General features: G+C 40.2%; 7 protein-coding genes across 9 annotated transcripts; 2 read left to right on the top strand and 5 right to left on the bottom strand.

Annotated features, from left to right (window-relative positions):
- Nucleotides 1-1,509: 1,509 nt before the first annotated feature.
- LOC111440945 (cyclic dof factor 3-like) lies at nucleotides 1,510-3,843 on the bottom strand. Of its 2 annotated transcripts, XM_023077782.1 has the most exons (3): nucleotides 3,660-3,742; nucleotides 3,150-3,214; nucleotides 1,510-3,034 (listed from the first exon to the last, which is right to left on the bottom strand). In XM_023077782.1, exon 3 carries the CDS (start codon nucleotides 2,930-2,932, stop codon nucleotides 1,790-1,792), a length of 1,143 nt encoding a protein of 380 aa, XP_022933550.1. In that variant the 5' UTR covers nucleotides 2,933-3,034; nucleotides 3,150-3,214; nucleotides 3,660-3,742; the 3' UTR covers nucleotides 1,510-1,789. The 2 variants fall into 2 exon arrangements, with proteins under 2 accessions (XP_022933550.1, XP_022933549.1); XM_023077781.1 differs by lacking the exon at nucleotides 3,150-3,214 and having other exon boundaries at nucleotides 3,660-3,843.
- A 673-nt stretch (nucleotides 3,844-4,516) lies between these two features.
- LOC111440944 (geranylgeranyl diphosphate reductase, chloroplastic-like) lies at nucleotides 4,517-6,189 on the top strand. The gene is made up of 2 exons (XM_023077779.1): nucleotides 4,517-5,263; nucleotides 5,379-6,189. Exons 1-2 carry the CDS (start codon nucleotides 4,568-4,570, stop codon nucleotides 6,078-6,080), a joined length of 1,398 nt encoding a protein of 465 aa, XP_022933547.1. The 5' UTR covers nucleotides 4,517-4,567; the 3' UTR covers nucleotides 6,081-6,189.
- Nucleotides 6,190-6,866: 677 nt separating this feature from the next.
- On the top strand, nucleotides 6,867-9,962 carry LOC111440946 (malate dehydrogenase, chloroplastic). Of its 2 annotated transcripts, none has more exons than XM_023077783.1 (2): nucleotides 6,867-7,075; nucleotides 8,467-9,962. In XM_023077783.1, the coding sequence occupies exon 2, from the start codon at nucleotides 8,475-8,477 to the stop codon at nucleotides 9,711-9,713; it is 1,239 nt and encodes a 412-aa protein (XP_022933551.1). In that variant the 5' UTR covers nucleotides 6,867-7,075; nucleotides 8,467-8,474; the 3' UTR covers nucleotides 9,714-9,962. The 2 variants fall into 2 exon arrangements, with proteins under 2 accessions (XP_022933551.1, XP_022933552.1); XM_023077784.1 differs by lacking the exon at nucleotides 6,867-7,075 and adding an exon at nucleotides 7,137-7,291.
- Nucleotides 9,963-10,130: 168 nt separating this feature from the next.
- On the bottom strand, nucleotides 10,131-12,263 carry LOC111440947 (protein RKD2-like). The gene is made up of 3 exons (XM_023077785.1): nucleotides 11,268-12,263; nucleotides 11,070-11,188; nucleotides 10,131-10,992 (listed from the first exon to the last, which is right to left on the bottom strand). Exons 1-3 carry the CDS (start codon nucleotides 11,501-11,503, stop codon nucleotides 10,436-10,438), a joined length of 912 nt encoding a protein of 303 aa, XP_022933553.1. The 5' UTR covers nucleotides 11,504-12,263; the 3' UTR covers nucleotides 10,131-10,435.
- A 72-nt stretch (nucleotides 12,264-12,335) lies between these two features.
- Nucleotides 12,336-14,031, bottom strand: LOC111440949 (protein EMBRYO DEFECTIVE 514-like). Its single transcript, XM_023077787.1, has 2 exons — nucleotides 13,570-14,031; nucleotides 12,336-12,870 (listed from the first exon to the last, which is right to left on the bottom strand). Exons 1-2 carry the CDS (start codon nucleotides 13,960-13,962, stop codon nucleotides 12,577-12,579), a joined length of 687 nt encoding a protein of 228 aa, XP_022933555.1. The 5' UTR covers nucleotides 13,963-14,031; the 3' UTR covers nucleotides 12,336-12,576.
- Nucleotides 14,032-17,456: 3,425 nt separating this feature from the next.
- LOC111440951 (mini zinc finger protein 3-like) lies at nucleotides 17,457-17,978 on the bottom strand. Its single transcript, XM_023077790.1, has one exon. It carries the CDS (start codon nucleotides 17,904-17,906, stop codon nucleotides 17,622-17,624), a length of 285 nt encoding a protein of 94 aa, XP_022933558.1. The 5' UTR covers nucleotides 17,907-17,978; the 3' UTR covers nucleotides 17,457-17,621.
- A 2,794-nt stretch (nucleotides 17,979-20,772) lies between these two features.
- On the bottom strand, nucleotides 20,773-21,877 carry LOC111440948 (myb-related protein 306-like). The gene is made up of 2 exons (XM_023077786.1): nucleotides 21,690-21,877; nucleotides 20,773-21,512 (listed from the first exon to the last, which is right to left on the bottom strand). The coding sequence occupies exons 1-2, from the start codon at nucleotides 21,820-21,822 to the stop codon at nucleotides 20,893-20,895; spliced, it is 753 nt and encodes a 250-aa protein (XP_022933554.1). The 5' UTR covers nucleotides 21,823-21,877; the 3' UTR covers nucleotides 20,773-20,892.
- Nucleotides 21,878-22,334: the final 457 nt, after the last annotated feature.

Genomic DNA, 22,334 nt, shown 5'->3' with positions numbered 1-22,334 from the left:
GTGTTTTTGTTAATATTTCAAATCAAAAGTTAGGAAGAATATGGCATAGAAAGCATAAACAAAAGAGGGATTATAGTGGGAAGTTGACTCTACGCAACTTCTTCTGAACAAAGTCAACTTTGGCAGAAAAACCAATAATTTGAGATAAAAGTAATCAGATTACATAAACAAAGGGTTTTCTTTTTTCAGATATTTCAAAGCAAGCACTTGATGTTAGTGGAAATAGCACTAATCGGAGTAAAAATATAATGCAAATCACAGTGTAAAGTTGATAACCCATTCTCTTTGGGTGCAACTTCAGTGATCCAGACACAGAATGAACTCTCTGTTTATTTGGTTGCCTGAGAGTTTCAGTGTAATGAATTCTGTAGCTTTCCACAGAACTAAACCGAAGGATGAGCGTATGGATGTGATGCGATGGACGGTGGTTTTCACAAAGGGAAGAAAAGAGCAAAAGGAAATAGAGAAATGCCAAGAGTGATTTGTGGCCTTGGCTTCTAGCTCCTATAGCACCAGATTTTCTGCGTAATATGGGGTCTAGATTTCACCCTACCAACAAAATATCTATGTATTTCTTTGCTAATGGATTAGTGATGACGACGACCGCCACGACGTTCATACTTTTGTTATGTGAAAATACAAGTTTTGGTCTACATTCAACCAGTCAAATATCTTTTTTTTCTCTCTTCCTGGCAAATGTTGTCCGCTTTGGCTTGTTACGTATCATTGTCAGCTTCATGGTTTTAAAAAACGTCTGCTAGGGAGAGGTTTTCGTACCCTTATAAGAAATGCTTCGTTCTACTCTCTAATCAATGTAAGATCTCACAATCCACCTCTCTAGGGGGCCAACGTCCTCGCCGGTGCACCACCCGGTGCCCGGCTCTGATACCATTGGTAACAGCTCAAACCCACCACCAGCAGATATTGTCTGTTTTTGCCCGTTGCATATCGCTATCAATCTCACAGTTTTAAAATGTGTCTGCTAAAGAGAGGTTTTCACATCCTTATAGGGAATGTTTCGTTATACTCTTCGACCAATGTGGAATCTTTCATCCAACTTTGTTTCTTCTACCATATGAAAGGGAAAAGAGTGGAAAAGAAAAGTGTTTCCATGACAGTCTTTTAAAGCAAGTAGCCTTGGAGTTTTGTTGGGATTGAGGAGGAAAGGGGCTTAACTTTTGCTTTGTTATCTTTAGTTGATGTGAACTAACGAGTGTTGAAAGATCTAGGCATCCCTCTAGGATTTGTGACTTGTATTGCTCAGCCTTTTTGGTGCTCACCAAACTGCCCCTCTACTTTTTCAAAGCTTAGCTGTATGGAATATCACATGTTGCTCTGGCTGTTGGCATCATTCTAGAGATATTGAAATGCATTTTCACCTTTTTGACAATGACAGTTATCAGCCCTTTGGCTATGCACTTCCCTTCCTGTGTTCTTCAAAATATTTCCAGGTGAATTATCAAAACAAGGATTTGAAGTTTGGGTTCGGATGGAATGGACTGCCAATAGTATCAAAACTGAAGCAATCTTTTGGCTGCATTTTTATACATCTGAGAATCCTTAGCTGCCACTCTACATCGGTTATTCACATATGTAAAGATATGTACAAAAGGATGGCTTGATAATGGCAGCTACTCTTTCTATAGAGATAACAATTCCGGGATTCTTGGAAAACTGGATTGCTTCTTGGGCAGAAGAAGCTTGAGATTGATGCTTGTATCCACTTCATGCTTAAGCTTCTTAACTTAAGATTTCTTTTACAATGAACCTGGAAAATCAAAAATACCATTCACGACCGCTCGTGGAAAGTAAGAGATCTTGACAAGGCTGCAGGGTTGGCTTGCAAAACTGGAGACAACACTTCAGAAACGTTACTCTTTTGGTCGCCCTTTGATTGGAAAACATTAGACAGATCAACAGCTTTGATTGAATCATTCTTAATACCAAGTGTCTCCCATATTGAACTCATAGCAGCTTCGTTTGGATCATCAATCCTTAAAGTTTTGGGAACCAAAACAGATCCATTTTTCTGTTTTGGAGGATTTTCCATCCCGGAATTATCAGCCTGGAGTTCGTCGCCGTCTCTCGAATGCTTCCCTAGCGTCGGAGAATTTGGACCAGGGATTGGAGGACAGGGTTGTGGAGTGAACCAAGGAATATTCCAAGAACCTGGAGCATTGCAACTCCAATATGTTGCAGGGTAGAGTGATAAAGGAACTCCAGGAGGGCAGAAGGCTGGTGGAGGTATTGGTGCAGTCCATGAACAAGGCCAAGGAACACCAGGAAGACATGGGATTTGAGAAGGGCAACCATTGATGTTCTGCATCTGTGGTTCTTGAGGGAACCTCCTGGCTCCATTCTCCATTGAGCTTGACATTGTTACTGAAGATGCACTAGAACAATCATCACCAGTTTCCCCACCCTCACAAGGTCCTTTGGCTCCCTCAAATTCATTCCTTGTTCCATTCAAGACCTTTCTTTCTGCAGGATTTAATACATTGACCATAGATTCACATACAGGTGCGCTTACACTGAAATTGAGGACTCGTCCATTGCCTTTTGATGCTAGGTGGTTGACCTCAATGGGAACATCAATTTGTGCAGCTCGAAGAGCCTCTGAGATTGTAATGTGTCGGTAGTGTGAGGCAGAGTTCTTGTTTTTTCGGCGGCCAGCTCCAACAGGGACATTCCTGATGGTACCGCCTTCAGTCCAATATCTTTGACAGGCTTTGCAAAAATGGCGTGGTTGATTGACATTATAATTATTGTAATAACAAAACTTGGTTTCCATGCTATTGCAGCGGGGACATGGAAGTATCTTATCTGGTTTCTTCAGCCTCTCTTTCGAGTTGGGTGCATCATTCTGTTCTTTCTCAGTTTTGCTTGCTGCGAGCTTATCATTTTCATCAGCTGATAACACTTCAGGATTCATGTGCGCCTCATTTGCTGTTTTTACACATGCATAATCCTCTGAACCATGAATAGTTTCCTCTTTTGCAGCTGAACTCTCGGTGGCTTTTCCAACAACTGCATCCTGAAAATTGGAACAGTTCTTAATACGATTTATCAGTTATAGATACCAAATAAATTTGAATCTACATATCAGAAATCAATAGCAGATTAAGGAAACTAGTTGGCAGTATAATAACCTAGAAGAACGAAGAGTAATGATATTTAATTCCCACTTGTTTCCAAAGTTGCCTACAACTGCATCCTGAAAATTGGAACTAGTTGCACGGAATAGGATATTCAAAAGAAAATGATAATCAAGATGAATGGAATTCGAAGTTCAATGGTCGAATAATTAGAACTCTAGCTTGATTATCGCAGAACTCGTAGTTGATTGAGACCTTGGTAGGACAATTTTCTTGTACGAATAACAAATCATCGATTTATGTAGATTGATTCAGTGTTTTTTTCATTTGAATCTCAAAAGATTGCGGAAACTTTCCCTAGCTCGAAGCATCAAAAACCGAAAAAAACAAAATCTAAAGTACATCTAAACGGTCAACACACCAACCGCCATGTTCCTCGCAGAGTACTGTAGTTCCGGAAGATCCAACTCAGTTGGAGGGATACCAAATTCCATAAAAACAAACAGGTCGAATTCAGGAATCAGGAAAACAGAGTACACAAAACCAGGATCAACTGAACTGTACCTTTTCTACTGCTCCGTCTCGATTTTCTTTCTCGGAGCTTGAATCCAAATCATCGCTTTGCATCAACGGAGCTTCAAAGTCGGCCGGAAGCGGAATCTTCTTGCCGAAAATTCTAATGGCAGAGTCCTTCATTTCCAGCATTTTTGTAGACCAAAAGAAGATGAAAGTGAAAAGAAAAAAATATAAATAAATAAAGAGGAATTGGATATTGGGAGTCTCTGCTGGCATTGGGCAACTTGGTCCGCGTTTTTGATCCGTTTAAGCAATAGGTGGATGCCACGTCATCCCCTTAGTTTCATTACCAGCCACATGTTCCTTCTCATTCTTATATTCTCCAACTTGTTAAACTAATATGTCTAATCATCCTCCACGTCTGCAAAATTCGACACGTGCGAGAATTCTTATCTCCCTGTCCCCACCAAGAATACTTTTCAATCTAAAAGCTTACGCTATTGGTCCACGTAAGAGTAATTACCAAATTAAGACCTTTTTTTTGTCTTAATTTAATCTAATAATTTAATATAGCATAAGACTATTAATATGTGTACTTAATTATATTAATATTAATAATAAGTACGGCAGCGTGGGATAAATTAATTGGCTGAGCTGCATGTACGACATCTTTCCTCAGGCGGAAGAAGTAGACACGAAACCGTGGTGACGTGGCAGTACCAGTCACTCAATTGTAATTAGAATTAAAAATAAAAAAATATAAGGGAAAAGAAGAAAAAGGGTAATCCTGAAAATCCAGTACAATTATCCTTTTCTAATATCGACCGTCCATTCTCAACATCCAACGGCCAACGCTCACTCATATCTCCAACCATATCCATTAAATATATAAAAATCATCCAACTAACTCTCACAGCCATTACTTCACTTCGAGCTCCACTCCCCTGCTCGACGAAATGGCCTCCGTCGCCCTCAAATCCTTCATTGGCCTCCGCCAATCTACGCCGGAGAAGCCCCATTTCGTCACCCAAACTAAGGCCAACCCGAACCCCAAATCTCTGCGCCGGTTTTATGTTGCTGCTGCCAAAACTAGCCCTAAAATCAACGGACGCAACCTCAGAGTCGCGGTGGTGGGTGGTGGCCCTGCCGGAGGATCGGCCGCCGAAACTCTCGCCAAGGGAGGCGTGGAGACTTTTCTGTTTGAGAGGAAGCTTGACAACTGCAAGCCATGCGGTGGTGCGATTCCCCTGTGTATGGTTGGCGAGTTCGATCTCCCGTTGGACCTGATTGATCGCCGTGTCACGAAGATGAAGATGATTTCTCCGTCGAACGTTGCAGTCGACATCGGCCAAACCCTAAAACCTCACGAGTACATTGGGATGGTTCGGCGTGAGGTTCTGGATGCGTATCTTCGCGATCGAGCTGCTGAGAATGGGGCTAATGTGATTAATGGCTTGGTCATGAAATTGGAGCTCCCGAAGGAACGAAATGCGCCGTATGTCCTTCATTACACTTCTTACGACGGGAAGAAAGGTGGTATCGGAGAGAAGAAGACATTGGAGGTGGACGCCGTGATCGGTGCCGACGGAGCCAATTCTCGCGTCGCCAAGGCCATTGACGCCGGCGATTACGACTACGCCATCGCATTCCAGGTAAATCGATTTCTGGATTTAGGGCTTAATGTAGGAGAAATTATGGAGAGGCTAGGATCAAAATAGATTGAACTGTGCTGAATTAGAGAATTGGGGGTTTGTAATTTCATTTCAGGAGAGAATCAAGATCCCCGACGACAAAATGGTGTACTACGAGAATCTTGCTGAGATGTACGTAGGTGACGACGTATCGCCGGATTTCTACGGTTGGGTGTTCCCGAAATGCGACCACGTGGCGGTCGGCACCGGCACAGTGACTCACAAAGCCGACATCAAGAAGTTTCAAATAGCCACACGAAACAGAGCGAAGGACAAGATCTTAGGCGGCAAGATCATCCGAGTTGAAGCACATCCAATCCCAGAACACCCTCGTCCACGGCGGCTGGCTGGGAGAGTGGCACTGGTGGGCGATGCAGCTGGGTATGTGACGAAATGCTCAGGCGAGGGCATATACTTCGCAGCAAAGAGCGGGCGAATGTGCGCGGAGGCCATCGTGGAGGGGTCGGAGAATGGGAAGAGAATGGTGGAGGAATCGGACCTGAGGAAGTACTTGGAGAAGTGGGATAAAACTTACTGGCCGACGTACAAAGTTCTGGACGTGTTGCAGAAGGTGTTTTACAGGTCGAATCCGGCGAGGGAAGCTTTTGTGGAGATGTGCGCGGATGAGTATGTGCAGAAGATGACATTCGACAGCTACTTGTACAAGAAAGTGGTGCCTGGGAATCCATTGGAGGACTTGAAATTGGCTGTCAATACAATTGGAAGCTTGGTGAGAGCCAATGCTCTGAGGAGGGAGATGGACAAAGTTAGTCTATAAGATCATGAATTCAAGCATACCTTTTTTTTGTAGATGGGATGAAGCTTAACGTTGTTTAATGTAGATCTGCCTTTGATTCTTGTTTAATTATATAAGATTATGCAAATCCAATTATTAAGTAGAACAATGTCATTTTCAGGCAATTTTCTTAAGTAATTTTTCCTTTTCCCAATCTCTAATCAACTATGATGCCAAGGACATGGGTCATAACCAACAAGCGGCTATGGATTTAAGTTAATTGGACACGAGACGTTAGTGAAATGTCCGGTCTAAGCTACCGTTAGTATATATTGTACTGTTTGGACTTTCCCTTTTCGAGATTCCTCTCGAGGTTTTTAAAATGCGTTGCTAGGGAGAGATTTCCACGCTCTAATAAAGAATGCTTCGTTCTTCTCCCCAACCGATAACCATAGTATCAACTCTACACCATTCCTATGCCTCATGACCTGTGTAGATGATCCATGACACATACGTGTGTCATGGTAAGGACGACCGTTGCTATACGAGTGTTTTGGGCAAGGCCAATGTTGGGTAGCACGAATATCGAGATGTAAATCGGTAATTAACTCTAAAAAGTGGTTTAATCTAAGCTAGTAGTATATTGAGTGAATGGGTAATTAACACTAAAAAGTGGTTTAATCTAAGCTATGTATATAATTAGCAGTAAATGATATTAGTTTATTGAGGGAGAGGAGGGGTTTATGAAGAAGGGAATGGACAATCGGGACCGTCGAAAGGATGAGAGAAGTAACGGTTGATATTGGTGGGGATAGAAACGCTTGAAAAAGGCACTACATTCGCATTGCGGCGGTGTATTCGGTATACACAAGGACAAAGGGAAGCAATATATACCTTCGCTGTTCAAAAGGAATTGCTATGTCCCAAGGCTCTCCGGCGGAGGATTCTACGTCCCAACCCTTTTGAGCCTCATAAAATCTTCACTCGCGCCCATTTTCCTCTTCCATTTTGAGCTATTTCTTTTTCTGGATTTCAAGGTTCGATTTCTCTATTTAGTTTTTTTCCTCTCGATTTCTTAGGAATATGGAACAGTCGGTGCTTTGTTGAATGTTGATTCCTTATTTAGCTTGTTTCGGTTGTTTCTTTCACCATCTTTTTTTTGAAGTTGTGGGTTCCGTAGATCGGTTGTTTCTGTTCATTTCAGATGTTCTGGATCTGACTGTTCTCAATTCTTGCGTTATATATTTGTTTCTGTAAGCTCATTTCTCTATCTTAGTTAATTTTGAAGCTGGGATTTCGATAAGGAATTGAAGCTAATGATTTGGGATTTAATCCCTGAAAATCTTCACATGAATTGGGTGGAGTTGTTTTTCTTTTACAAGGGGGCATCTGAAAAGATGTGCCTTTGACGAACTCCCATCTTTCTTGTGATATTCGTGTTGCTTTCTCTTTTGTGAACAAAAAACTGATGGGCCACAAGTTTGCATGAACAATCAAGGCGCTTTTCTTAATTTGTCGTGTTTGATAGCTAAAAGAAACTGATGAATTGCATTCGAGTGGTATATGGCTCCTAGTGTTCTTGCATATTTTGCTGATATAACTTCATAAATCTGGCCTTTAATTTGTACTTTGTTCATAAACTTGTAAAGTAACAAACTTCCATTATGTTTACTAATACCTATTTTTTGAATCATCTGGAAATCTGGTTGGAAACTATTGTGAGATCTCACATCCGTTGGAGAGGGGAACGAAACACTCATTGTAAGAGTGTGGAAACTTCCCCTAACGGACGCGTTTTAAAACCGTAAGGAGAAGTCCGGAAGGGAAAGCCCAAAAAGGACAATATCTGTTAGAGGTGGGCTTGGGCTGTTACAAATGGTATTAGAGCCACACACCAAGAAATGTGCCCCCAAGGGGAGTGGATTGTGAGATCTCGAAACACTCCTTATAAGGGTGTGGAAGCCTCTCCCTAATGGATATGTTTTAAAACCTTGAGGGGAAGCCTAGAAGGGAAAGCCTAAAGAGGACAATACCTGCTAGTGGTGGGCTTGGGCGGCTACATCTATCTACTCCTAGTTTTTGTATTACATCTCTTGCTGGTCTTTCTTTCTCACTTGAATGTTTCATTATTGCCTTCTTTCCTTTTATGGTCAACTATAACATGTATCAGGTTACTGTTGTTGGTGATATTCGTACTCTTTTTCTGAAGGAATCATCTGATTTTCTTGTTGTTCTTTATGGCACAAACTTGTTAGTTTTCGTATCCACCATTGGGAAGTTGGAGTGGTTGTCGTTGTTTTTTATAGTGTTGAGGTATATATTCATTAGAGACCTCTTAGGGAGTTTAGAAATTATTGTTTTGTATTCTTGATGAACACCAGATCATGAAAATGACTGACGCTTCCTGCCTCTCCCCTTTCTTTAACAGAGTCAGATATGGCAGCAACTTCCGCAACTATTTTGTCTATTGGAACAAATGCATCACTTAATACTAAACTCAACTCATTTTCCCAGTCAAAGTCTGCTAGCTTAAGGATCAATTCACAAGAGACTTTTAAGAGCTTCTGTGGCCTCAAGGCTGCTTCATCTCTTGGTTGTGAATCAGAGTCGTCTTTCCTAGGGAAACACAGCACTGCCGCTTTATGGCGTCGTCACGCTACCTCATCTCAAAATGTGAACCAGAATGTATACAAAAAACTTCAACCTCAAGCGTCTTACAAGGTTGCTGTTCTTGGCGCTGCTGGAGGGATAGGTCAACCTCTGTCGCTTCTCATCAAGATGTCTCCATTAGTTTCCACCTTGAACCTCTATGATATTGCAAATGTCAAGGGTGTTGCTGCTGATATTAGCCACTGCAACACTCCCTCGAAAGTTCAGGATTTCACAGGACCTTCTGAATTAGGCAATGCCTTGAAAGGTGTAGATGTTGTTGTCATACCTGCTGGGGTTCCAAGAAAGCCCGGTATGACTCGTGATGACCTATTCAATATTAATGCTGGCATAGTTAAGAGTTTGGTTGAGGCTGTTGCTGATAACTGTCCTGATGCCTTCATTCATATCATCAGCAACCCTGTGAACTCCACTGTGCCAATAGCAGCTGAAGTTCTGAAGAAGAAGGGCGTGTATGATCCAAAGAAGCTTTTCGGAGTTACTACATTGGATGTTGTCCGGGCAAACACTTTTGTTGCTGAAAGGAAGAACCTTAAGCTGATTGACGTCGATGTCCCTGTCATCGGGGGACATGCGGGTATAACAATCCTTCCCTTGCTGTCAAAGACAAGACCTTCAGCGAGCTTTACAGACGATGAAATTCAGGAACTAACTGTTAGAATTCAAAATGCGGGAACTGAAGTCGTGGAAGCAAAGGCAGGAGCTGGATCGGCTACCCTTTCAATGGCATACGCTGCAGCAAGATTTGTCGAATCATCTCTTCGTGCTTTGGATGGAGACAGTGATGTATATGAGTGCTCTTTCGTGCAGTCTGATCTAACCGATCTTCCCTTCTTTGCATCGAGGGTTAAGCTCGGGAGGCAAGGAATTGAAGCCTTTGTAAAATCTGAGCTCCAGGGATTGTCTGAGTACGAGCAGAAAGCTCTTGAAGCTCTAAAGACAGAACTGAAAGCAAGCATTGAGAAGGGCATTAGTTTTGCTCATAAGGAAGCTGTGGCTGCTTAATACCCTGTTTTTTCATAACGTGGTTGGAGAGTTGCAATGAATCCTAAGCATCAGTTTGCGGCTTTTCTTTTTGTTTAGTAGTTTGTATGTTTTCATGTTTACCCCATCTGGTGGAGAACTTGTGTTGCAGACATTTACTGCTGCCGTAGATTATCAGAAGAATGTAATAATTTGCTAGTAATTGAAAATTTTGTAATAACATACGGTTGTTTCGACTGTGCACTTCAAATGACATTTCAGCTTCATGCATAACCTGCAATCTGAGTGCACCTCCAAGTTGATAGACTCGGCCGTGCTGTGGTCAAGCATTCCATCAGGACCCAAAGAGATATGCATCCAGAATTTAGACAAAGATTTGGAATCCAAGTTCATCATTTGATCAACATTTTCTTTCAATTTGTTCATTGAACTCCAGGCTCCACAGGTTTAATAGATGTAAAGAGGGAGCGATGACAACCTTAACCACAAGAGAGACATAAGAGATGACAACCATAACCACAAGAGAGACATAAGAGAGAGTGAGGGTGGAAAAGGAGAGGAAAGATGAAATGAGACGGGAGGAGAGATTACAAGGTCATTAGAGTGGGCTTGGGCCGTTACAAATGGTATTTGGTGTGTCAGCATTCTTCTTCCTAGCAGTCGGGTTTTATCCTCGAAGTGGACAACTCACGATGAAACCCTGAATTGAAATTGATGTTGGACAATATCATACTCTGGAGGTTTTAGTACAGCAACAGGCTGCCACCAGTGAATGAAAATGAGCAATCCGCCAACAGATACTTCATTTCTTCATCTTCTTCTTCTTCATCATCATCCTGATGAACCCTGGTGGCTGAGGAGTTGTTTGTTCCGGACAGCCTTTTTTTCTTGTAGTTGGCCTTGAAGCAGGCTTGTCTAAGCCTCTTCGTGTTGTCCTCCAACTGTAAATCTGGCCTCTCTTCCATTAACTTCTTCTCATTCTCTAATATCTCCAATACATGCCTTAGCTTCACTCCATCTTCCTTCTCAAGCTCCTTCACATTCCTGATTAGCGTTTGGAGGCTCATCAGCTTCCTATGAGGCCATCTCCTTATGCCCAATTCTCTACACCTCTTCTTCAACAGAGTGAGCCCCACATTCAATTCCTTAGCGGCCTGACTTATGGGCATCCAGAAGTACTCAGATATTGTCTTTCTTGACAAACCTTTTGATGGGCTGCTGCTCCTTTCTCCGCGCCACTTCCTTTTGCCCCTCCCTTCTTTCCTCTCTAATCCCTTCTTTTCATTTTCTCCACCATCTTCTGCAGAGCCAAAAAGATTCTGTCATTCAATGACAACTATATAATCATAATCAAGAGCAATGTAATGTAATGAATACCTGATATAATGGTGTTATTGGGTTCAATATCCTTTAGAACCAAAAAGGAGTCATTTGGGCATGTCTCAAACAATGGAACAACGTCAAAAATGCTGTCTTGAAACCCAAAATTGCAGTTCCTATTCAATGCAGAATTGTAGGTTCTAAGTGAAATGAGAAACGAAGACTAAATGAACAATGAAAGTTGATAAAACTCACCTGAAATGGAGAGGGGAAAGATGGCATGACAAAGGAAAAGGGTCCATTTCCTCTTCACCAAAAGAGTTGGAAAATTGAAGGGGAAGAAGAAAAGGGAAAGAATTTAAGAGAGAAGGCATTGGAGAAGGTGCGCAGCCAATGAAGCGTAAAACCAGTATCAGAGCGCATGAACAGATAACGAAATCATGCAAGAAAGAGATCAGTTTTGGATTTTGAGTAATGAACAGTGAAATCATGAGCGTGTGCTTACTGCTTGGATGAAGCTAACCAATGGAATGAAGGCACTAAAAACTTACGATAATGATTACCCATCAAAAGCTTTAAGCCGTCTTAAAAAGCTTTGATCCTTAGAGTTCCAACTCACTACTGTTTCCATATGATCATGCTTTCATTTATTTGGCTTTCATTTCAATTTTAATTTATTTAACTTTTGGATAATTATACCCGAGCACAGACACCCATTAAGTTTACAACAAAACCTAGAAATCGATCATTGATCCAATATGAGTACTTCCATAGGATAGACCTTGTGACGATGAAAAAAGCATAAGTTATCTCGTTAATGCTCCCTTCCCACTGTCATCTTCTTTAGCTGGCCACACGGACCAGCTCCCCTTAAAAAAAAAAAAAAAAAAAAAAAATACTTAAACACTCAGAGGGGCAAAACAAGAAAGTAGATATTTTATGGTTGTCGTAGATAGGAGCGACTTTCTTGTGGTAGTCGGTTTGAATTATAGAATCCCAACACATAGAAAAAGGGTTGAAGGAACCAGTCAATAACTTAACACTTCGATGGAATGCTACCTCCTTTTCTGTATGTTCGGTAGAATGCTACCTCCACTGATATAAGTATATCGATTACCCCCAACTGTACAAGATAGTTACCACCTATCATAATACTTTCTAATTTCACTTCTTTCCGCTCCAAATTATTGACCCAATCATGATATTTCACTCTAAATCTAGCTTAAGCAATTCATTAATGAAATAAATTAAAATATGGGTAAATAAATTTCGACCGAGCTTAATTGTACGTATGAAAGGGAAAGGAGGGTTTCAATTTCGACAGAAGGAAATAGTACTCTAGAATCTTCTTTTATAAAATTGACAAAATTAAGAATCTTGGATAATATTCAAGGAATCATTTCTCTCAACGAAGTAAAACATAGAAATTATGGGCGTAAGCAAATCATTTCTCTAATTTCTTCCCTGACCTTGAGGACAAGAGCCATGAGGGCTGGGGGGATTTGGTCGTAAATTCTTAGCAGGAAAACAAACTGACTCCAACACTCCAATGTGGTGAAAAGCATCAGTTTCTCCACCTACCCCCTCCTCCTCTTCCTCCACCGCGGTGCTTACCACCACCCAATGCCCTGTTTGCATCAGATATCGTCTTCAAGTTTTCAGGCAGTGGAAGGATATGATCCACACACTTCCTGAAGCTGAAGTCATCAGCAGACCCATCCTCCCGAATCAGGAAGAAGCACTTGCTTTTCCACATGGGATGGTATCGAATTTGGCAAGCGCGAACACCACAGCCGATCTTTTTGTCCGGTTCGACATGCCCCTTCTTAATCAAATCCAGCAACACCATCAGCTCGTACTGCCACACAACAAATTTCAAATTTAAGACACTCAGGACTAAGAATGGTGGAGCCTTAATGGAATGAAGGAGGTCACTTTTAACCATTTGGCCTATGTTAATTGTATAAAATCAAGCCGACCACTAATCAATCTGACACAAGAATCCAAATGACCTTAGTGTTTTCAATTCAGATAATTCACCAAGCAAGAAATTTAGAGATCTCTTGTACCCATTACGAATCTCCGAGAAGTAAAGACCTCAAACTCTTACAAGTTATGAGGCAACCATCATCAATCTCCATCAGAATATTGAAGAACAAGTCTCAAATTCCAACTTGTCCATGAATACAAGCTTATTCTCCAACAAAACAACTACAATAATTAAGACCGTAATTCATGACACAAAAGATAAAAAATAGTAAAAGCTTCATATTAAATTGATTGACGAACAAATATTTTTGGTAGAGCATTCACCCTTCTGCTAAAATTGATGAACCACTCACCCTTTCATGAGTACAGAGATCCCAGTTCCCCACCCCATTTAGTAATTTTATTTTATTGTTTAGCTACATGTATCTTTTATACACTAAAACAATGACGATGATGAACAAAATCAGCAGCATTTAGCAGAAAATAAAGTTTTATCAATGCTATTCGTAGCCTTTCCATGAACAAAACAGAGAAGGATAGCAGATAAAAGAAGTCCATAATATTATACCTGGTTCACGTTCAAGTTGGCAGGCCAGTAGTGAAGAAAGTTGTAGAAGTAATCGAACAACTCCACCGATGATCCAAAGCTCTTCGGGCCTAAACTCACAGGACCATGCTCTTCCTCGCCTTTCCCATCTCTTTCCACCTTCTCAAGCCTTTCCTCTTCAACCGACTTCTCCACCTTCGGCTTTTTCGCCTCTCCGGCATGGTCATCGGCGCCTTCTTCCTCCCTCTCACGCTTGGAATTAGCATCCCCATTCGTTACTGGAGCGGCCTCGTTTGCATCAGAATCACCACCTGATACTTTCGGCTCTGTGCTTTCAAGTTCCATATCTTCGGCGGCGGAGTTGGTTACCTCCGGACCGTTTTCTGCGAGTTGAGGGATTGTCTCTTCCGCCATTTCGAACTATACTCTGAAGTTGGAACCGACAGGCTTAAGAACTAAAACCCTAGTAGCGGATTAGAGAAGACGGTCTCTTATATTCGCCCTTCACTTTTAAATTGAAAGCCTCCGGTTTAATTTCTATTACACATCGGTCCACGTAAACCGGTTGCGTTTCCTTATTTATTTGTAAAAATATGTCAAAATTAAATCAAACCCATATAAATATACTAAAAATCTCTAAAAATCCAATAATATTTCTTCAAGAAAAATATAATACAATGTTTAATTGTAAGATCCCGGAGAACGGAGTGTTCTTTATAAAGGTATGGAAACTTCTCCCTAACAGATGTGTTTTAAAAATCGTGAGGTTGACGACGATACGTAACGGACTAAAGCGGACAATATTTACTAACAGTGAGTTTTAACTATTACAAATGATATCAGAGTCTGACATCGAGCGGTGTGTCAGCAAAGACGCTGCCCCCCTCAAGGGGGTGGATTGTGAAATCTTGTTTTGGCTGTTACAAATGGTATCAAAGCTAGACAGCAAGCGGTGTGCCAGCGAGGACGTTGGACCCACCAAGGGGGTGGATTCTGAGATCTCATATCGGTTGGCGGAGAGAATGAAATATTTCTTATACCCCTCAAGGGGGTGGACTGTGAGATCTTGTTTCGGGTATTACGAATGGTATTAGAGCCAGACACCAAGCGGTGTGCCAGCAAGGACGTTGGACCCACAAAGGGGTGAATTGTGAGATATCACATCGGTTGGAGAAGAGAACGAAACATTTCTTATAAGGGTGTAGAGTCGTGATCGAGGATGAGGACATGGACAAAGAATGTAATCTTTGTGTCTGGCCTTGTTTAGGAGTCCAATGGGATAGATTGTGAGATCGCACGTCAATTAGAGAGGAGAATGAAACATTTCTCATACGGGTTTATGGTCGTTGAGACGTTGCATAATACATATTTGATTGGATTAAGTAAAGCAAATTAAGAGTGAGAAAGCAATTAGGGTTAGGGTAAGATTAGAAAGGGATTTAAAAATTGGAATGCAATGGAGAGTTGGAAAGGAAGAGAGGGCAGACAGGAAGCAGAAGGGCGGCAAGAGTGTTAAGAAGACCATGACCAGTCCCAATCCCAAACCCTGTCGGTCTCAAACCAACCTCACTCACTTTTGAGTAAAAAAGAACAAACCCAAACCAAAACCCAATAATGCAATGATCAAAAGACGGTCCTGGTCTTCGCAATCTTCCTAAAGCTTTTGAGTTCAATGGAATTGGGTACCAAAAGCGTAAAAACCGTAGCTTTACTTTTGGTTACTTCAAAGCCCTTGTACCAATAGAGATGTATTCTTTGCTTATAAATTCTTGATCATTATAGGATAAAGCGAGCGTTGGGTTCCCAAGAATGGAACTTTTTGTTCAAACTTGGAGAGAGTCTTGTAAAACACCCTTTTGTTTTATTGCTTCCATGGCAGGCTTATGATTGGCATGAATCTATGTCTTCTTTTCTTGCTTTCCTTTATTCCATTCTTATAAACCACAAACCCCATCACTGCCTTCAACGCCCACACCCAAACCAACACCATGCTTAGCACCAAAGCTTTGGTCTTTGCCTTACTTCTTGCTGGGGTTTCCTTGTGTGTTCAACCCCAAACAGCATCTGGGCTCACCACCATTGATCTTGCTCTCAAATGGGTGGCCTTCAAATCGCCAATTACCAACACCCACAACCCTGATTCTGTGAAGAAATTGAAGATGAAGAACATGAGCCTGGCTCCTTCACCAGCCATGCATTTTGACCCCAATCAGTCCAACAAAAGAGGAGTCAAGAAAGGATCCGACCCCATTCACAACAGATCCTAGCATCATTTGATTTCATTTCATCTTCTCATAATGCTCCCAACACGCTCCCCTCTCTGCTTACTTTTGATTACTTTCTTCAAAAGGGTTAGGTTGAATTTCCATTTATATATATATAGAGTTCTCTCTTTGGTTTGCTTAAATGAAATAGTTGCAAAAGTTGTTGTATAGAACAGGCCTTTTCCAATTTCTTGCTTTACAACATAGAACACCCCTTACAACTTGTAGTTCTTATTCATACAATTTTTTGCATTGTAATTGCTATTATTTTCCCTACTTTTTGCTTCAAATTTACTCTCATACCCGCTAATTAAGAGGTTGATCATAGGTTCATGAGTAAAGAGTACGAGACTTTTTGTAGAGAGTTTATACTCAAAATTGACAATATCATACTATTGCAGAGAGTCGTGGTTCCTAACATGGTATCAGAGTCATACCCTTAACTTAGTCATGTCAATAAAATCTTCAAACATCCAACAAAAAAAACTGTGAGCTTCAAAAGGTATACTTTGTTCAAGTGTCAAGAGAAGGAGTCGAGCCTCAATTAAGAACAGAGAGTTTATGGTGTAATGAAGGTATATTTACACTCATCACTAACATTTTCTCAATAAGTTAGGCATTAATGAGCTATATTTAGAATGAAGGATTATTTTTTAAATAATTAAATTAGTTACTAATCATTTTCTCAACAAGTTCAAAGTTCATTATAAAAAATTAAAAAAAAAAATGATTCCAAAGTGATTATGGTCAATCACTTTAAAAGAGTTCTTTTATTAAAAGAACTAAAAAATCTACATGAAAAAACTTAAAAATAATGCTGAAATTACAAAATTACCCTTATATTTAAAGTTTCTCCTTTTCTCTTTATGGTAATTGACATTTATAGAATTAATTAGTTTGGGTTACCAAACAAAAAAATTGAATAAAATAAATTTTAAGAAAATAAGATACAATGAACCTAAACAAATTAAAATTACACTTTAACGGACTACAACCGGATTATACGTGATAAAGTTAATTAGTAACGAAGAAACTTACAAAATATTTTTAAAAAATAAAATAAAAAAGATTAATAAAATAATGAATTTCCTAATTTTTCCATGAAAAGCAAATGGGCTAGTGGTATGGGCCGGCCCAAAACGGAAGGCTGAGCCCAATTATGGAATAACGCACGAGTTGTTTCGTAAATCATTTGGCGGCGCAGAAGGCGGTGATGTTCAATCGCCGCCACCGTCAATGAAACTCAATCATTCATTGGTTTGGCGGCTATATTTCATTCCCTAAAATTAATAAAATATTAACACTCTCTTTAATTAAATTAAATTTGGGATAATTCCAACCGCGGAACTCGGGATTTGTCACACATAATTCAATAACTAATATTTTATTAATTCAGATTATTAAATCACTTCATAATCTTTCTCTTAATTACTTGATTAATTCTGTTATGGATTTTACTTAAAAAGGCTTTAATTTGGGATTGAACTGTTTGGATTCCCAGAAAATGCATGTTCATCAAACGACGAACAACACCATGAAATTTAATGGGGAAATTCTAAGAAATTGATTCATAATTGTTGGTTGTTGATGAACTGAACATAAACAGGAAATCATAAACAAAAACAAAAAACAAAAACATAAACAAAAACAAAAACAAACTGTGTTTTTTTTTTATATTCACTCCCCAATCATCCATGTGCTGTAACTGATAAGATATACATCAAAGTGCAGATTGAAATTCAAAACCACAACATATAGAAACATAAGAAGAGACCCTTTTGGATTTAGGTGTGAATTTTGATGATGGGTTCAATGATTGGGGTTTGGAGGATGATACTCAATAACAACTTCAGCATTAACCTCCCTGCGGTGGAAGCTCCTGTGGCAGCCACAAGCAGCACAGAAGAAAGCCTCCTCAGTCCCATCCTCTCCAGTGGCCATGAACTCCCGGCAGCCGTCCACAGCAAACCCACCAAGCTTTGCAGCATGGTTCTTCCGACACTCCACATAGTGCACGACAGAGCCCACTCTGGAGCGGGTCCGGGCGCCAGAGCCCTCGGTTTTCTTCAGCACCACCACCCTCTTCTTCATCATAAACCCACCAATCTTGGGTGAATTAGGCGCAACTTAAAGGAAAGGGCACAAGATGAAGCTCCTAAGATATATATATATATAGCCCTAACCCTAAGAGAGGTATTTATAAAGTAAACCAAGTGGGCACACAGAAGCGATCAAAACAGGAACACAAGCTTATTTTGGCAACATTTTGAAAACCCTTTTGGTGGGATTACAACGCAATGACTCAACTCACCCTCTACCAAATTTCACGTTATCAAACCCAGAGGGGTATTCAAAGGGCGTGCCATTCCTTGATTGGTAAGCCTAAAAAGGTAGCTGAAAGGAGGGGTAATTAATTAAGGAGTAGAAGCGGTATTGTACCCAAATATGGTTTGCTTTACTTTACACACAATTCTTGCTTCAAATAATGCACCACACACTGCTTGGGGTGGCAGTGAGAGGGAAACAACCAAGGGATGAACACAAAAGAGGCCGCATTATATTGCTTTCTTTTTTTTCAATAAACAAAAGGGGGATTAAAACCAGCGGCTTTTTAGGCCTAACATTATATAATTAAGCTGTCCTAATTAAGGGTATAGAATAGATGTGTAGCCCAAAGATGTGTGGCACAAAGGGGTCCATTATTAACGCCATTCCACTGCCTAAGATTCCAATAATTTAATTGAACAACAACACAGTGGGCACCCTCAACCAACCAACCTCTTCCCCAAGTCCCTTTTGCATCAAATCAAGTACTCCAATAAAGCTAACACCTTTCAACATCGATTACATTCAAACTTTTGAAATGCCTTAATCAAACCCCAATCCAATTTTGATGTAACACTTTAAAACCTGTGGAATTGCCAATTCATTTGTATAGCATCGCATAACAGCGTCCAAGAATTAAGGAGCGTGTTTTAAGGGAATGTTGATTCATTGCAGAGGAGAGTTGTCGGGATTGTATCTTTCTCATGCCCCTCTTCAATCATTTTGTTTGTTTATATAACCTTTCTCCTTCCATTGTTTATTCAATCATTCGCCGCTGCATTATCGAGCTCATTGCTAATGTATATTGTCATTTTTTAGATTTTTCTTTGGGGCTTTCTCTCGACGTGTTTAAAACATATCTTTGGTATAAGAGCTAGGCACCGAGTGGTGTATCAGTGAGAATGTTGTTCCCCAAGAGGATAGATTGTGAAATCTCACGTCTATTAGATAGGGGAAATGAAACATTCTTTATAAGTTCGTGGAAATCTCTACTTAGTAGATGTTTTTTAAAATCTTGAGGGGAAGCAACTACCTTAAAATTCTCAAATTTTCTCCACCAAAGTGGTAAGTACACAAATCTAGAAAAGAATCTTAAAGATCATATTAATTCATCTAGGTTTAACGCTAATTTGAGCCGAACCTTACATTCCTAGAAAGATCATAATAATCCATCCCTCTAGATTTAACGCCAATTTAAGTGGAAGGTTACATTTCCAAAAAGATTATAATAATCCCTTTAGATTTAACGCCAATTTGATGGGAACATTACATTTCCAAAAATATCATAGTAATCCCGCTCGATTTAAAGCCAATTTGATGCGAACGTTACATTTCCAAAAATATCCTAGTAATCCCTCTATAGATTTAACGCTAGTTTGATTGGAACGTTACATCTCCAAAAATATCATAGTAATCCCGCTAGATTTAACGCCAATTTGATGGGAACGTTACATTTCCAAAAATATCATAGTAATCTCGCTAGATTTAACGCCAATGTGATGGGAACGTTACATTTCCAAAAATATCATAGTAATCTCGCTAGATTTAACGCCAATTTGATGGGAACGTTCCATTTCCAAAAATATCATAGTAATCCCTCTAGATTTAACACCAATTTGAGTGGAACGTTACATTCCCAGAAAGATCGTAATAATCCCTCTAGGTTTAACGCCAATTTGAGTGGAATGTTACGTTCCTCAAAAGATCGTAACAATCTCTCTAGCTTTAAGGCTAATTTGAGTGGAACGTTACATTCCTAGAAAGATCGTAATAATCCCTCTAGCTTTAACGCTAATTTGAGTGGAACGTTACATTCTTAGAAAGACTGTAATAATCCCTCTAAGTTTAACGCTCATCCGAGGAATAATTCAAAGACACCCATAAAGATCATAGTAATTCCTCTAAATTTAACACCAATTCAAGGGATAATCCAAATACGAAGCAAAATAAAATACGAGGAAAAAAGAAAATGACGATGACAAGGATAGTAGTAGTAGTAGACAAAACAGCATTTTGTCGTTCGTGAAACGAAAAAGGAAGGCCCAATGGCCCATCAATCAATCTAAACGCCTTTTGGCATCCGACAATTTCAGAGTTGCTGAAATGGGCCTATCTCTTTGGGCCCATTCATAGTCCCCTCCTTCCCACCCCACCCCCCATTTTGGGCCCATCTCAGGCCCACTTCTACCTTCCATGCTTATATTTTGTCGTGACGTGGATTGGGCCTTAACATTTTACAGCCCAACTTCAGGCCCACTATATTCGGGGACCAAAATCATAAAATAAAAATAAATAAATAAAAAAATACATGGGTGTTATGCTATGTTAGGCGGCACATGCTATTGTCTGGGCTTCCCTATAAATTGGTTTAAATCAAAAATAATTATTGTAATTAAATGTCACATTTATTACAGAGCTAAATTCATGACAGCTTGTCTCTTAGAATATATAATTAATTAGAGATTATAATTGGTGGACTAATTTGAGGTGATACGAGATCTAATTATGCTGGAAAGACACTAGAACAGAAACCCTCGAAGATTACTGGTCGAGCCACTGGAATGGAATGAGACGAGAATCTTCGAAGATCTTTCCTCTTTGAAACGGACGAGACATGAGCCTATAAAGAGACGTGTTTTAGCGAAATAATAATATTGAAGGTAAAGGGTTTGTCGGTAGATTTACAATTGGTGAATTTTGGTAAATATAAACTAAAAATGTAGAGGGAAAGCAAGAACTTGGAGGATATAATAGATTAAAACAACCCTTGGTGACCGTCTTGCAATGAGAAGTTGATAAGATGTTGATGATTTTGAGGTGCAACATCATCAAACAGCCATGTCTCCAGCAAAGTGAGTGGCACTCCCCCCACGCTTTCAACCCCAGTTTCAAGCTTGGAACTTTCCTCCACCGACACACAATTCTGGGTGCTTCTTGATTCTGAGTTGCTTCTTGTTGAATTTTTTGTCCAATTTTTGAGCAATCGGGCAATGTTTTCAGCACTTAATGCGTATGAAGAACAAGAAGGGGTATTGGATTCAGAAGTATGAGTTTGTTTTGTAAGCGAAAGAGCTTCTTTCAATGCTTGTTTGGCCGTTTCAATGTCTGTTTGAACCCTTCTTTCCCATTGACCCTTTGACAACCCATTTTCATACACTTTTAGCTTCTTTTTCAAATGGGTATTCCAATAATTCTTGATATCGTTGTCCGTTCTTCGTGGGAGATACGAGGCTATGGCTGCCCATCTGTTGCCTAACAGGGCTTGGAGATGAATAATCATCTTCTCCTCATGATCACTAAACTGCCCGCGTTTGATCCCGGGCCGTAAGTAATTCGTCCACCGCAATCTACAACTCTTGCTACATCTCGACAGCCCTAAACAAAACATCAGACACAACTTCATAATATATTGTCTACTTTGAGCATAAGCTCTCTTTGGAGCTTCTCCAAAAGGCCCTAACTTATAAATCTACGATCATTCTCTAAATTGGGAATTAACCCGTCCCTACAATCCTCAACATAAGAATGAACAAAAACGGGGGACATAATTACCCGTGTTATGGGGAACGGATCTCCAATTTCCAGGGCCATTTTGATGAATGTAAGAAACCAAGATGATATCTTCTTCGGGAGTCCAAGGGCCCTTCTTGACACTGATTGTTTGGCAGCAGGGTGGCCTTCCCATTGGCTTTGTTTCTTGTTTTGCTTGGAAGTTGGACGTGGGCTAAGCTAAGTATATATAGAGAGAGGCAACGCTTGGGAAGAGGTCGGCGGAATTGAATTATGTGGATGGGAATGGTGTGTGGTATGGGGCAAGATACGGTGCCGAGTGAAGCCACCTGTTTCCACTGTTTGTTCCTTTAATAACCCTAATATCATATTACTTCCAATGTCAACTCTCCTTGTCGACATCAACTTAGGTCGCTTCTTTCCATCATCTGCAGCTCTGAGTTCTTCATTTCAGCTCCTTCTACGACCATGTTTACTTTGCTCTTTCATGTTGTGGAGCTCTTTTTAAATGCAATTACAATGGATCGACCGAGTTTTTGTTCTCATTTTTTACACATATCTGAACACTAGCAGATATTATTCGCTTTGTCATGTTACATATCGTCGTCAACCTTATGGTTTTAAAATGTGTCTTTCAAAGTTACACAACGAAACCGATACTCATCCAGATACTATCTTTTTTGGGTT

This window comes from Cucurbita moschata, unplaced genomic scaffold (genome assembly GCF_002738365.1).
Source record: "Cucurbita moschata cultivar Rifu unplaced genomic scaffold, Cmos_1.0 Cmo_Scf00003, whole genome shotgun sequence".
Classification (NCBI taxonomy): Eukaryota; Viridiplantae; Streptophyta; class Magnoliopsida; order Cucurbitales; family Cucurbitaceae; genus Cucurbita; species Cucurbita moschata.
The sequence above is the reverse complement of the archived record's forward strand: the minus strand, read 5'-3'. Positions and strand labels throughout refer to the sequence as shown.

Coding starts and splice junctions, on each gene's coding strand:
- LOC111440945 (XM_023077781.1), bottom strand. CDS start 3,800: ATGCTGGAAATGAAGGACTCTGCCATTAGAATTTTCGGCAAGAAGATT. Junction 3,035..3,659: donor GAGACGGAGCAGTAGAAAAG/GTACAGTTCAGT, acceptor TCCAATTTTCAG/GATGCAGTTGTTGGAAAAGC.
- LOC111440944 (XM_023077779.1), top strand. CDS start 4,568: ATGGCCTCCGTCGCCCTCAAATCCTTCATTGGCCTCCGCCAATCTACG. Junction 5,264..5,378: donor ACTACGCCATCGCATTCCAG/GTAAATCGATTT, acceptor ATTTCATTTCAG/GAGAGAATCAAGATCCCCGA.
- LOC111440946 (XM_023077783.1), top strand. CDS start 8,475: ATGGCAGCAACTTCCGCAACTATTTTGTCTATTGGAACAAATGCATCA.
- LOC111440947 (XM_023077785.1), bottom strand. CDS start 11,503: ATGATTTCACTGTTCATTACTCAAAATCCAAAACTGATCTCTTTCTTG. Junction 11,189..11,267: donor CTTTCCCCTCTCCATTTCAG/GTGAGTTTTATC, acceptor TGCATTGAATAG/GAACTGCAATTTTGGGTTTC. Junction 10,993..11,069: donor CAATAACACCATTATATCAG/GTATTCATTACA, acceptor TTGGCTCTGCAG/AAGATGGTGGAGAAAATGAA.
- LOC111440949 (XM_023077787.1), bottom strand. CDS start 13,962: ATGGCGGAAGAGACAATCCCTCAACTCGCAGAAAACGGTCCGGAGGTA. Junction 12,871..13,569: donor CCAACTTGAACGTGAACCAG/GTATAATATTAT, acceptor GTTGTGTGGCAG/TACGAGCTGATGGTGTTGCT.
- LOC111440951 (XM_023077790.1), bottom strand. CDS start 17,906: ATGATGAAGAAGAGGGTGGTGGTGCTGAAGAAAACCGAGGGCTCTGGC.
- LOC111440948 (XM_023077786.1), bottom strand. CDS start 21,822: ATGGGAAGGCCACCCTGCTGCCAAACAATCAGTGTCAAGAAGGGCCCT. Junction 21,513..21,689: donor ATCCGTTCCCCATAACACGG/GTAATTATGTCC, acceptor TGTTTTGTTTAG/GGCTGTCGAGATGTAGCAAG.